The sequence below is a fragment of the Chroicocephalus ridibundus genome, chromosome 7 (assembly GCF_963924245.1).
Source record: "Chroicocephalus ridibundus chromosome 7, bChrRid1.1, whole genome shotgun sequence".
NCBI lineage: Eukaryota > Metazoa > Chordata > Aves > Charadriiformes > Laridae > Chroicocephalus > Chroicocephalus ridibundus.
Window position 1 is genome coordinate 46,712,043 of NC_086290.1, and position 13,696 is coordinate 46,725,738.

Consider the following 13,696-nt stretch of genomic DNA (forward strand, 5'->3'; position numbering starts at 1 on the left):
AAATAATAACGATGATCTCGTCCTGCCTATGAACAGGGGAACACACACGCCGGAGGGGGTTTGAAAGGGGCGATGTGTACTGCACCAGCCTCGGGCCCAGGAATCAAACACGGTCCAGGCAGATGTGAACACAGTCTTTTTATTTTAAACCAGGGACATAAGAAGCAAGGAAAAAAAAAATAAATTGCACATTCACACTAAAATCCTCATCAGCCACACCAGGAATGATCCAAGTCTTCAGTTTGAGTTAAAACTCAGCCTTCCCCCACCCCGGCCACACACGGCCGCCCAGGCCCAGGGCTCTCTCCCAGCAGGGTCTGTGGGGCAGGGAGGGGACACAGCCCGGCTCCTCACTTGCCACCGAAATGGGGCAGCTATGGGGGGGTGGGGGGGGGCAGCACCGACAGCCAGTTGCTCCCCAAGGTGCACCTCACCTGCTCGTCCCCACCACCCTCTGCCACACTGGTCTTGCTGGAGTTGACCTGGCCAAACCCCAGCCCTGGCCGCTGCGCCCCCACAGCCACTGTCCTGCCTTGTGTCACCGCCGCCCGGGAGGGCTGGGGAGCTTTTCAGCTCCTTTCTCAAACCCTGCAGACAGGTTTGCCCAGGCTGGCTCCTCCTGCTCTTAACAGCCTGCTGGGAGGGGAAGGCTAGAAATCCCCTGCCAGCACCAGTGCCTGCTTGCACAACCTCTGTCCCCACTCGCTAAGGGGCTGTGTCCCCTGTGTGCCACACAGAGCTCGGTCACCTGCCCCGCTCCTTCCGCCTGCTGGGAGAGATACCTTCTTCCTGGAAAATGACTCGGCACCATAACGCACAAGAGCTCCTGCTCCTCATGCCCAGAGAAAGAATTAAAAAAAAAAAAAAAAAAAAGTTTTAATCACATCCACGTACATCACATTTTAAAATTAAGGAGCTGATGTCACCGGCCGGGAGGAGCGGCGCAGCGGCAAAGCCCGCGGGACAGAGCTGCCTTTCCCCGGTACAGCTCGTTCCCGGGGGGCAGAGCCGGGGCAGGGGCTGCTCCTCACCGGGCTGCGACGGCGCAGCTCAACTCTACTGACAGCGCTGCGGGGTCTGGCAACCTCACTGAACCAAGCTTGAAGGAATTCAAAGGCAATTTAGCTTAAATATAAAAATAAATTTTTATTTTGTTAAAAAACGTTTAAATATTTGTTTGTGATTATTTTTTTTTATTATCTTTTTTTTTTTTTTAATTTAGATTTCAGCAGACACACACACTCACACGGCTCGGAGAGTAAAAAACCCGGCAGCAAAACACTCCTGGAAGTGGTGGGGAGCCTGCGGGCAGGGGTGCCTGTCCCTTGCCCGGGGGCAGGGTGGGGGGCAGCTCTCGGATGACCCCCAGCTCTGGCAGTCTCTTCTCCTAGGAGCCCTCACTCAGGCAGAGGAAGGGCCCCGCTCCCGGCTGGATGGGAAGAGGGGAGGCAGCACCATAGCTCCTAAGAGCCGGTAAAACCCAAAAAGGAGGGGGATGAGCTAAAAATGAAAAAAAAAAAATAAAAAATTTGGATTTAGGGGCCGGGGGGGGGCGAAAACCCATCTGCTCTGGATTCCTTCTGTTAGCGGCTCGGCTCCAGAGCCCTCTGAGGTGGGGAAGGGGCACCAGGAGAGAGGGGAAGGGAGGGGAGAAACTGCCAGGGCTGGAGTCCGTGCCCCCCGACCCGGCTGCCTGCTTTTCAGTTACAACGGCAACAAGAGAACTCCCCCAGCGCGAGTAGCCACGCAGTGATGCTACTGTCAACACCCAATTAGCCAGGGCGCATCGCCCGCGAAGGGACGGGCAACCCCCCCCAAAAAAAAAACAACCTCCAAACAGCAAATCCGGCATAACCAACATGCCGCCACGCACACGGTTCAGTTCTTCCTCCAAACTCGATTCAATGAGCGCATGGAAACGGGAGCACGAATAAAGCAAAACAGAGGGGGGCGGATTTTACACGAGCAGGGCAGGGGGAGCCCGCGGCCTGGTGGGGAGCAGCTCGGTGCCCAGGAGAGGGGTGGAGGGACCCCCACCCCACACCTCCGGCTAGGGGCCCAGCCTATGGCGCATCCTCAGCTGGAGGTCCGATGAGAGATTTAAGTCACAGCATCGGGGTCGTCACCCAGCTGCAGAAGCCGGGCTGGTCACCCATGGCACCGAGACGCCCCGCACCAGGCTGGTGCTAACCCCAGCTCGTGTTCTGCAGGGATGGCAACGAAGCAGAGCCCTCCGGAGGGAGCGTGTTCACCAGGCCACAGGATGAAACTAACGGGGAAAGATTTTGGGACCCGGTGAAGACGGCATCCCTCATCAGCCCGGGAAGCATGGCCAGGCTCCAAGCAGGAACACGTGGCTCTGCCGGCTGCCACACCGCGGGGCAGGGGGCTGAGTGCTGGGGGGCTGGGGAGGAGGAGGACACGGGAACAGCTAGAAGCAGCAAAAGGGGAAAAATTTACACGTTTTGAAACATGGCAAAATAAAGTGGGGGAGGAAACGCGGCAGATATGTACAGAGGTTCATCCAGCCTTGACTGTGGAACTGTTCAAGTAAGGAGTTTGGTTTAATCCATGCCACCCTGGTTAATGCCACCCAGCATGGTCTCTGGCTGGCATCAGACAGGGGCCTGGCCCCGTCACCACTGGTCCCCGCCATGGGGACTGCTCTGGCCCGGAGCCCCCGCAAGGCGCGCGCAGGGGCTCCCTGCGCAGGCCGGCAGCGGGGGCCAGCAGCACCGGAGGTTACTTTTTGCGGATGTGCTGTCTCCGTGCCTGCAGCCGCTGGCGAGCGCCCATCTTGGATCCTGCCCCGATGGAAAAGGCAGGGGTGGAGGAACCTGGAAGCAGAAAGGTTGCTCAGGTCTCTGCAGCCTCACTCAGGGCTGGCATGGAGGGTAGCGTAATCCCTGTCCTGGGGGGAAAGGAAGGTTTCGCGCCCCCTGGAGCCCAGCAGGTACCACCCGAGCCGGCTCCCAGAGCACAGCCTGGCCCTTCTGCCATCCCCAACCCGAGGGGACAACACGACCCATCAGCTTCCCAAGGCTGAAGCACCAAATCCTTACCGAAGGAAGTACCGACTCCTCCGAAGCCCGAGGCAGGAGTGCTGGGCGTCCCAAACGAAAGGCTACTGCTTCCGCTCCCCACTGCTCCCGGGACGGGTGTGCTTTGCCCGAAGGTAGGCGCAGGAGTTCCTGGAAAGCAACACACCATGATGAGCTGGGGTCAGCAAAGGAGGAAGAGCCTGGCCTTCGGGAGCCAGCGGCACCTGCAGGAGACACAGATCTCCCTCTGGGGGCTGAAGCACCAAGTCCCCCGGAACCAGCCTGAGAAACCCTTTTGATGCAAGAAGTTGCACACTCATGGCAATCCCTGCACTCTCCTGCCAGCAGGGCAGCACAGGAGGATTTGCAGGCCAGGGAAAAACAAAGGCCTCTCTCTTTCTAGATCAAGTAGTTGCTCAGCATGTGGGTTTCAGCTCTGTGGGAGGCGAGACGGCCCAGTGAGGGCGCAAAGCAGTAGGCAAAACCTCAGAGAATGAGCAAAAAAGTGATGGTGATGGCTGGCTGGCAGCGTTTCTACTCGCCAAGAAGCTCTAGATCGCTTTTAAGCGCTGTTGAGACCTTGCAGGGCACCCGGCTGGGCTCAGCACCCACACGGAGCTCGTGCATTCAGAGGGGCCAAGGAGCAGAATTTAAGGATCCCCCTCCACCACTGAGGGCTGGGGACCCAGACAGTGACAGAAGCGCCTTCGCATGACAAGGTCCTGCACGGCAAGAGCACCAGCCCCTCCCGGGCTGCTGAGCCTGGGGAGCCCAGCAAGGTCTGGTAGGAAAGCTGTTGCCCAAACCGAGCCCTGGCCTTTCACCCCCCCCGAGAAGGTCCATCCGCCCTGATTTACCTCCAAACACGGGCTTGTTGTTGGGCGTGCTGGGCACGGTGAAGGCAAAGGGCGTGCTCTGATTCTGCGCGCCCAGAGTGCTCTGCGTCAGGGAAGAGCCAAACGGCGCTGCCGCTGGGGCCGCCCCGCTCTGCCCAGCCCCAAAGCTGAATGCCACGGTGGGAGAGCCAGTGCTCAGGGCAGGAGTGCCGATCCCAAAGGCGCCGGCAGAGGGGCCTGGCTGGGCAGTCGCCCCGAAGGTGAAAGGAGAAGGGGTGGTGCCGAAGACGGCAGTGCCGGTGCTGCTGCTCGTGGTCTGCGTGGTGGAACCGAAGCTGGCGGTGGTGGAGGTGGCTGTCCCAAAAGAGAAGACCGACGTGGTGGTTCCGAACGCCGCCTGGGTGCTGCCGGTGCCGAAGGAGCCCTGGGCGCCGGCTGTGCCAAAGGCTGGCTGAGCACCGCTGCCAAACACCGGCTGAGCTGCGGACTGTGCCACAGGGGCTCCAAAACTGAACGGGGGGGCAAAGTTGATGGGGCCAGCAGCGGGCTTGCTGGCAGGCGGCTGGCTCTCCGCAGCACCGGCGCTGAAGGCAGGCTGACTCACTGCACCAGGATACGGTGGCGGCGGCTTCGCGCTTGCGCTGAAGGAACTGCCAAAAGCTGAAACGGAGGAGCCAAACGTCAACGTTGCTTGACCCGTGGTGGCTGGGGTAGAAGAGGTCAGCGTGGTGCCCCCAAATATGCTAAAGCCCACAGTGGTGGTAGGAGCCGTTGAGTTTGAAGGTGCTTGGCCAAAGGCAGGGCCTCCTGGGACACTGGTGGTGGCAGTGACTGTTGCTGGAGGTGGCTTTCCAAATTGGAACACGGGCCCTGGGGTGGCAAAGCTGGTTTCTGTGCTGGGAGCTGAGCTGGCCGAGCCCCCAAACACAAAGGGCTGTGACGTGCTGGTAGACGTGGCAGCAGTGACGGTCAGGCTGGTGGTGGGACCGGTGGAGGCAGGCGGGTTGAGTCCAAAGCTGAAGACAGGTTTAATGGTGGCATCTGTGGAGGAACTCTGTGTGGTGGCAGTCGTAGCTGCAGTGGTGAAGATGACGTTAGGGAGACCTGTGAATCCTGCCACGGTAGTCGTGGAGGCTGCTGACAGATCTGCGGCCGAGGCCGGCTGGGACGTTGGCTTGAAGGCAAAAGGAGAGGCCTTCGCTGGAGATGAAGCTGTGGTGACGCTGCCGAAGATGGGCTTGAACATGGTGGTGGTGGAGGATGTTAAGGAAGGGCCTGAGCTCGCAGACACGGTGACTGTAGCGGAGACGACAGCTGTAGAGGGTGCTGCGCTCTCGCTTTTCGGCAAAGCGCCAAAGATGGGTTTGAAGACCGGGGTCGTGGTGGGCACAGCAGTGGTTGTGGTGGGCACCGCAGTAGCCGTGGTCATTGCAGGCTGGCTGGCTGGAGGGGTGTTCAGCATCCCGAAGACGATGTTTGGCTTCGGGAAGGAGGGAGGCTTGCTGGGGGTTTGGCCCAGCTCTGTGAATGCAGGAGATGCCAGGCTGCTGGGGGCCTGCACCCCCAAGGCAGGGGGGGCAGCAGGGGCAGGCACACTCAACACAGGCGCAGGCTTGGTGTCAGCAGAGGTGGCCGGCAGAGAACTTGACTCCAGCGATACAACAGGAGCGGGTGGCTGTGCGGCTGATGAAGGCGGCTGGGACGCTACCGCAGCTCCAGTGGAATCTGGAAAAAGCAGAGAGCTTATTGAGGGACAGGGGGTCACCTACAGCCAGCCAGCCCTCCTGCCAGGCTCCCACCCTGCTGCTGCAAAGGCTCCCGGAGCAGCACCTGCCCATGACAGACAGACCCAGCCCTCCCCGCTTACTGCAGCTCCCGACAGGCCTCAGTGTCCCCAAACTCGCCCCTCAAAGACCTGCCTGCCAGCTCCACTGCCAACAGAGCATCTGAACAGGGAGTTTTGCTACCTGCATCCCGCAGAGGCAACGCAGAGCACCCACTGCACCTGCCTTGCTCTGCCAAAGTCCGGCTCTGCTGACCCTCTTCCTCCTCACCTGCCACTGTGGGCGCAGGCTGGCTGCTCTGCATCTTCTTCAGGCTGTCCAGGAGCGAGTTGGTGCTGGCCGGGGCAGGAGCTGTCGAGGTAGGCACAGGCCCTGGGGAGGACACGGTGAATGCCAGCGGCTTGGACACGGGCGTAGTCTCTGCAGTGGTGCTGGGGACTGTATCTACTCAGAAGGAGCAAGAAATCAGGATCTGCAGCTCACTGCAGGGGACTACCCCTTAGCAGAGCTTCCCCAGTGCGTACAGCAACCGCATGAACAACCCACAGCTCTGGCCCCTAGGAACCTCACCCATCACCCTGGGGACCCCAGGGCATGAGCTCTCCTAAGTCTGAAGGCACCAAGAGCTTCCCCAGATGTCAGGACCAGGTGGGAGTGTGGCCCAGGAGCCTCCCCAGCCTGTGCTACACAGACATGCCACTGTCCCGCCAGCCCTGGCCCTGGGTTTCTACTCCTTGCCATTCCCTCCATATTCCCCATCCATCCTTACCAGCCTTATCCTCCAAGACTTTGTTGAACCACTGCAACGTTGCCTTCTTCTCCGCATCCAGGTCCTCCGACGTGATGGAGTAGCCCAGCTGAGGCGGCGGGGGCTGCCAAGAGAGAGCAGCAGCTTAGCTCCTTCTCAGGGAAGCCGGCAGAGCCTCTCTGAACGTGTGGTGAAGGCTGGCCGTCGCAAGACCCGTGAAGCAGGTGGTTCTGCCACAGCACGCTACCGCGGAGCTCCGATTCCCATTCATTTTGGCCCCCGGCTTGGCGCTGAGGGCACGGCAGACCTTCCCCAGGCCATTACCTGGTCCGGCAGCAGGCAGCACAATCACGCACAGCCCACCAGACACTGGGGCTGGGGATAGCGTCACTTCCCACTCGGCCAAGGACGGGGCCTCCTTCCTGAGGGCAGGCAGGTCAGTCTCCCCCCAGCCCTGCAGAAATTGCAGTGAGCACATTCTATCGCCAGAGGAGGGCAAAAGGGGCTGTGAGACAGCGACGTACCAGCGCCAGCTGGTCCCCCCGGCGAGACGACAGCAACGGGATCTTCCGCTTGCGCTTCCCGCTGCTCCCAGACGCAGATGGCGGGCTCAGGGAATTCTGCTTCTTCCGCACCGGCGTCTCCACCGCTACAGAAGGAAACAAGTCAGGACGGGCTCTGGGCAGAGGAGGCGTTTGGCTTGTACCAACAGGGTTGTCCCTTCTGACCTCTCTTGATAACCCATCTCAGAGGGCCGAGCCAGGAGCACAGCTTTAAGCTGAGGACAAGGCTGCAATGCCCTAGAAGAGCAGTTGGACGCAACACATCCCAGGGCAGTCTGTTGTTACAAGGGCCTACTGAGGCTCCGCACGGCAGCAGCCCCTTCCCACCTCCATGGATGGGCCTCACACGCTGCCTACCCAAACCACAAACCACGCCAACTGTGTGAGCCACATCTAGTGCTGTGCCACAGGACCTTATCTGCAATGGGCACAAAGGGTTTCCTCTCCATTTTAGCTGAGGAAGCGTTGGAATTAGCTCAGCCTGGAATCAGGGTGCTACCTGTACCACAGCAGGTCTTGCCCCAAGGCTGACACCCGACCCCTTGCAAGCCAACTTCCAGGCAGGCGCTAGCACACCGCCACTGTCAGCACCCCTTGCTTATCACCTCGAAATCCTCTAGGGCAGCCGCTGAGGCCAGCAGAAGTACCACTGCCTTGGGACCAGCACATTCCTAGTTTCCTTGTGACACCTCAAGGCAATCCCACCTGCAGACCTCGGCTACCTCCAGTCCTGCTGCTGGCTTGTGCCGCTGGCCCATCCAACCTGCGCACAGAGCTGGGGCCCACCTACGCTCACCTTTCTCTGTCTGCAGTTCCTTGTCCGATTTCACTGGAGTGGAAGCGTTGGAGCGATGCAACTCCTCCTCCCTGCGCAAGTGGGAGAGCGTCAGTTAGGGTCAACCCCAGGCTTGGCTCCAACCCCACGGAGCAGGACGAGACCAAAACCACCAAGGACTCCCACCAACATCCCCGGTGTGTTTCTTTGCCTACACCAAACAACAGATGTCAGGACAACAGCCTTGCCCTCACTGCACCAGCCTGAATGCGGCTCCAGGCAGCAGAGCTGCTCCCCTCCTCAGGACCCCAGCTCGGCCGGGCTGCAGAGCCTGTGCACCCTCCGCAGGAGAAGTCGGCATCAGGGCGGCAGCTGGGGGTCCCAGACAGGAGCCACTGCCCCTCACAGGTCCCTGGCCTGGACCCACCCTGTCACCAGAGCTGTTGTGTTGGTTTTAGTTCTGACATGAGCTCAGGTCCTCCTCTGAGCCAGGAGAGGAGAACAAGGGCCTGCGCTCCAAGGCAGGTGCTAAAATACAACCCTACTGTAGCTCCTGTGAATTGTTTTTGAGGAAATGGAAAAAAAAAATTGGGGCCTGTTTCTTCCCAATGTTTTGGCAACCAGCAACTCAGGCCACACCAATGCCACAAGGCAACGTTGCCTCTGTGGCAATCTGAGCCGTTAACTCTCTAACGCGGCCTGGGAGCAGGGCAGAGACGGTGCAGCTCAGTGCTGCCGGCGGGACCACAGTGTAACAAGGCGGCAGGGACGCCAGGGGGTTTCCACACCAGTGGGTGACCCAGCAGCCACGTCTCAGAAAGGGGCCTGGACTGTCCTGGCTCCGGTAGAGAGCAGGACTCAGGCACTGGGATGGTTGGGAAGGCGACTGCTCTCTTCCCGGCTGGCATCGACAAGCGGGCACTCGCTGGGCGAGCAGCTGGTTACCTGGCTTTCTTGAGAGGCCACTCCGGTGTCTGAGAGCGGGATGATGCTGGGCTGGAGAGCGGGGACACGCTCACACCACTTCTCTTCCACAGCTGGAACAAAGAGAGAGACCAGCAGTAACTCAGGGAGCATAGCCTCCCATCCTCCTGCTTGCCCACAGATTAAATCCCATCTCCCACGGCCGTGGCTAATGAGCCCAGAGCCTCTCTGGCTTCAGCACTCCTTAACCCCCTCCTCCACATTCCATGGAGCACAAAGTCTGGCCACCCCAAAAGCAAATCTCTTCTGGGAGCAAGCAGCCCCCAGGCTCGTTTCAGCCTAGCTGAAAGGACAGGGAGGGAGAACGCTGCTGTCAGATGCCGGCTCCTGACTTCGTGCGGCACAGGATGAGGCCGCCCAGCTGTCTCAGACACCCTCACGTGCTGCTGCTCTGGCAGGAGCAGACCACCTCCTCACCGGGAGCTCAGAGTGGATGGGGCCCATCTCAAGGATTTTAGACTCACCCCAGCCAGAGGAAACCTTTCCCTACCAATATATCCTGGAGGAAACCATTCCCCACACAGACCACAGAGCTCCACTAGTCACAGCTACGTCCCATTGTCACATCTGCAAGCCTGACCCGGGATGCGCGCAGTGTTTTATTACAGCTCAGCGGCTGCTGAGGGGACCTGGGTCAAAGTGGGAGTGCACAGCTCCAATACTTGCTGACTCCAACTGAAAAGGTGGCAGCGTAGCAAAGTGATTTTTTTTTTTTTTTTTCTCCTTTCACCAGGATCTATCTGCTCTAACAGATAGATTCGGCCAAGGCTGAATAGGGAGGGGAAAAGAACCTCCTCCTTTCTTTGGTGTAAAAAAAGCGGGACAGCTCAGCCTGGGGACTGCCCCAGCAGCGTGCACCGAAGGGCAAGAAAACATCGCTGCCAGCCCAGCAGCCTGCCTAACCCTCTGGGAGACGAAACTGTCCGGCTGAGCTGTGCCGGGGATGCCCCGCAGTGATTGTGGCCAGGCACCCAGCGACACTGCTCTCCTCTTCCGAGCCTGCGGTTTGAGTTACACAGGGCAATCCCAGCGGAAGGTGGAGCCACGCCACACTGCGCTCCGGCGCTGCCTTCGGCAGGGTGTTTCCTACCTGTGAGAGGCCCCGGCTGGAGCTATAGGAGCTGGCGATGGCATTGCGGATGGAGCTGGGAATCCCACCAGCGTACGTATTGTTGAGGGAGCTCATGGAAGAGGTACGTGACCTCTTGTTTGAGCAGTCATCCAAGCAGTGCGAGACAAGGCTCCTCTTCAGAGAGCCAGGCCTAGAGGAGATTAAAGAAGATTTTATGAGCTCCCCACCACTCTGCCCACAAGTCCTTTAAATGCAGGGCTGGTGGAGGAAAGCAACCCTGCTCTTTCTCACAGCGCAGGGCTTGGAACGAGGCCTCAGCAGTGGCACAGCCCTTACGGCCACCAGCCTGCACTCAGGGTGACAGCCTGAAGGCATGGGCACAGCCTCTCTTGCTCTCCCCTGAAGCTGGGCTCTGCAAGCAAAAGCCAAGCACCTTTTCCAGAGCCTGCAGGCTTTTGGACTCCCCACCCAGCTCACAGCAGTTCCTTTGGCCCGACGGGCACTTACTTGGGTACGAGAGAGGCAGGAGCACCATTGGCTACCAGGGGCTCAAATGCCGACTGCCCACTTCCACTGCTGTCATGGCGCCTGCAGGAGAGAGAGAGCAGAAGCCTGTGGAAGTGTGGGGGCGGCAGAGGCAGGGGCTGTCCTCCCAGCCTTGGGAGAAGACCCCTTCCAGGTGGGCTCAGCACTGAGAAAGCACAAACCTTGCATTTTTCTTGTCACCCAGTACCCGCGGACAGAGGTTTTCCCCATCCATATGCTGCTGTGGATTTTCCCTCCGCCCGGTCCCATCCTCCCCGAGCTGGGCAGAGTAGTTTTGACGTAACAAAATCTTTGCTCAAATCCATTATTCTAAGCCAAAACATTTCAGAGCCTCAGCAGCTCACTTCTGAAACAGACCTGAGCTCCGAAACTCAGCTCTCCTACCTCTTCCTAGCCAGTGCCCTGGACTGTTTGAGTCCGAAACCAAATGCCCCTTCCCACAATGATTCACGAAGATCTGAAGTCTGAACGTCTTCAAGCAAACGCTGCTGTGAAGCACGAGCTCGAGGTGTACGATCAGCCTGTCACTTAGCCCAGACACGTCCCTCAAGCTCAAGCCCGCTGACCCCACCACACAGGCGATCCAGTGCTCTCCAGCTGATGCAGGCTCCTTTCTGTGCTCAAAGGTCGCAGGATTTTCTGCCTACAAGCATTCTTTGTGCTTGCCAGGCTTTAATGCCTTGAAAATTGGCTTTCGGGGCAGAGCTGGGTATCGGCATGTTAAAAAATAGAATAAAGAAAAAAAACCCAAGTTGATTCTCTCTGCACCCATCCTGTTGCTGTCCTGCTCTGATCTTATGGGGCTCAGACTCACCAAGCCGAAGCAAAGGCGGCGGAAAGGACAGCATGCCCTGCCGCAGCAGGAAGGCAGCCGGCGGCTCCCTGCAAACTGCCGCTCATCCCACTGCGCCCTCCAGGCCACCTCCATCCAGCAGCAGCCCCAGCGCGGCACCTGGGGCAAAGCGCCCGGGCACTGCCCAAACTGCTCTTCTGTGGTCTCTCGGCTCCCGCTCAAGCCCAGGCAGGCAGCCCCGGCACACACTGGGCAGAGGGGCGCGAGGCAAACGGCCTCCACGTACACACAAGTGGGAAGGACAAAAAATAGGAGGGAAGAACGGCAAGGCAGCACTGTGCCCGGGAAGTCAGAAAGGCTCCGGCAGACCTCGGCACCCAGGATTTATGCCTTGTCCTTACCAGAGCGCTGGCAAAGACACTGCATCCTCATTTCTTCGAGCTCAGAGCTGGAAATCGCTGACCTTGACTAACAAAAGCAAAAGATAGTCTCTCTTGTTTACCCTTGTGCTTCACCTCCTTTTGCTAGCTACAGCGCACGAAGGAAGCACGCAGATCTTTTTAAGCGCGATGCTTCCACTGGGGCTGTAAGACTTGGGGATCCCGTCTCTCCTGGGGCTGACCGAAGGACAGAGCCGATAAACCTACAGCAGATACCAGCATTTCCCACCACGCTTCCCCAAGTCTGCGAACCCCCGTGATGACAGAAGCCACTTTCCTGCCAAGATTCCCCAACCCACATCCCAGCCTCTCCCAACCCCAGCAACGCAGGGGAACACACTTGACCCAGGAGGTTGCCCGGACAAAAACATAAGCCACATCCCTTTGATCTCAAGGACAAAACGAAGTCTCGGAGGACTTTCCGACACAGCCCAGAGGGCCGGGTGATGGGCTGTGCTTCCTCTTTGCGGCTCACTTCCCACAGCACTTCTCCAGCCCACACTCCTGGTCACACCGGGCCCAGCGTGCTCTCTGGGACACATCCTATTTGTCACCACTGAAACGGGAGCCCCGTTTACGACCTTCCCAACACCCTAGCAGCAACCTGGACTGCTGGCTTATTACCTTCTCTTGTTCTCTTGATCATTCCCAAACGCCTGGTCCTCATCCTCCTCTTCCGCCACAGCCCTCTTCCTGCTCTCCCTGATGGCATTTAGCACAGTCTCTTTCGCACATGGGTCCGGGCTGCTGCTGGCTGGGAAGGCCAGGGGCGAGATCAGCTGCTCCAGGCTGCGATGCAAAGCGAACCACAGTGTTAGGAACATGGGGAACCCCAAAGCGAGATCTGCCCCCCCAAACCTGGTGTCCTGGCTGCCCCCCCCAGCAGTGGGGGGGGAAGGGCTCTCTCATAAAGCCTCTCCGGGCAGTGTGGATCCCGCAATCCTTCCCGCAAGGCTCAGGATGGGGATGGAGATGTCACTGCCAAACCAGGACCCCTGTGTGCTCCCCGGGGCACCGCACCGGACAGCACGGCTGGCTGAGGGCCAGGTAACCGGCGCCCTCCCCTCACCCTCTCCCTCCTTTCCCTTCTCCCCGTGCAGTCCCATCACGGGGGGGACTGCCCACGCCCGAGGCCAGGCCGCAGCTGGGCCCGGTCGCCACTCTGGTACTCACGCTGGGGAGCGGGCCACGCCGGCGGCCGGCGGGGCGATCCTCACGGTGACGGGGCTACGGAGGGGGGCGGCCCGGCGAGCCCAAGGCGCGCTCCGTGGCGAGTAGCCCTCCCAGCGAGCGGCGGGCAGACCGACCGGCACCGCGCTGCGGGGCTGCGGCAGCGGGTACCGGCGGCGGGGGACGGCCGGCGGGGTCCTGCGGGGGGGGACAGAGAGGTCAGCGCCGCCGCGCCGCGGGGCTCCTCCGGCCGCCCTCCCTCCCTCTTTCTCGCCCTCCCTCCCCATCGCTTACCCGAGGCCCAGGCGGCGCAGCGGGGCCCTAACAGGCCGGCCCGAGGCGGCGGCCGGACCACCGTTAGCGGCGGCTTTACCGGGCGGGCGCGGCGCGGGCGGGCCGGGCCGCATGGCGCACCAGGCCCCCGCCGCGCCCAGCGCCGCCGCTCCCAGCAGCGCGCCCCGCAGCAGCAGGCAAGCCAGGGCCAGCGCCAGGGCCAGCGCCGCCGCTGCCGCCGCCATGGCCGCCGCGCCCCGCCGCCGCCCGCGCCCCGCGCCCGGCACGGCCCCCGCCATCGCCGCGCCGCCCGCCCGGCATGCACTGCGCGCCGCGCCGCGGGGCGGGGCCTGCCCGCCGCGGGGGCGGAGCCTCCCGTCCCGCCCCCCACCCCGCGGCCCCTGGGTGGCCCCTGGTGGCCCCGGCCCCGACCCACGCGGGACCCCACCCGGACCCCGGCGTCGTCCCCGTCCCATCCCCACTAGTGTCGCCCACCTCCGGCCCCAGCCCACCTGCCCATGTCCCCACTCTGACCCTCCCGCCCCCCCCCGTCCGGGTCCTCCTGTCCCCAGACCCCGTCCCCGCCCCTCCCCCACCCAGATTCCCATTTCCCCGTTGTCGTCCCCCGCAGTGCCCCCATTGCCACCCCAACCCCCCTGTCCCCGCTCTCC

General features: G+C 60.9%; 1 protein-coding gene across 2 annotated transcripts; it reads right to left on the bottom strand.

Annotated features, from left to right (window-relative positions):
* Positions 1-125: 125 nt before the first annotated feature.
* On the bottom strand, positions 126-13,324 carry POM121 (POM121 transmembrane nucleoporin). Of its 2 annotated transcripts, none has more exons than XM_063341925.1 (13): positions 13,047-13,324; positions 12,756-12,950; positions 12,207-12,371; positions 10,311-10,391; positions 9,822-9,993; positions 8,693-8,784; positions 7,769-7,839; positions 6,934-7,058; positions 6,431-6,533; positions 5,932-6,105; positions 3,899-5,602; positions 3,063-3,191; positions 126-2,837 (listed from the first exon to the last, which is right to left on the bottom strand). In XM_063341925.1, the coding sequence occupies exons 1-13, from the start codon at positions 13,322-13,324 to the stop codon at positions 2,743-2,745; spliced, it is 3,384 nt and encodes a 1,127-aa protein (XP_063197995.1). In that variant the 3' UTR covers positions 126-2,742. The 2 variants fall into 2 exon arrangements, with proteins under 2 accessions (XP_063197995.1, XP_063197996.1); XM_063341926.1 differs by having other exon boundaries at positions 5,932-6,033; positions 13,047-13,282.
* Between the last annotated feature and the right edge of the window lie 372 nt (positions 13,325-13,696).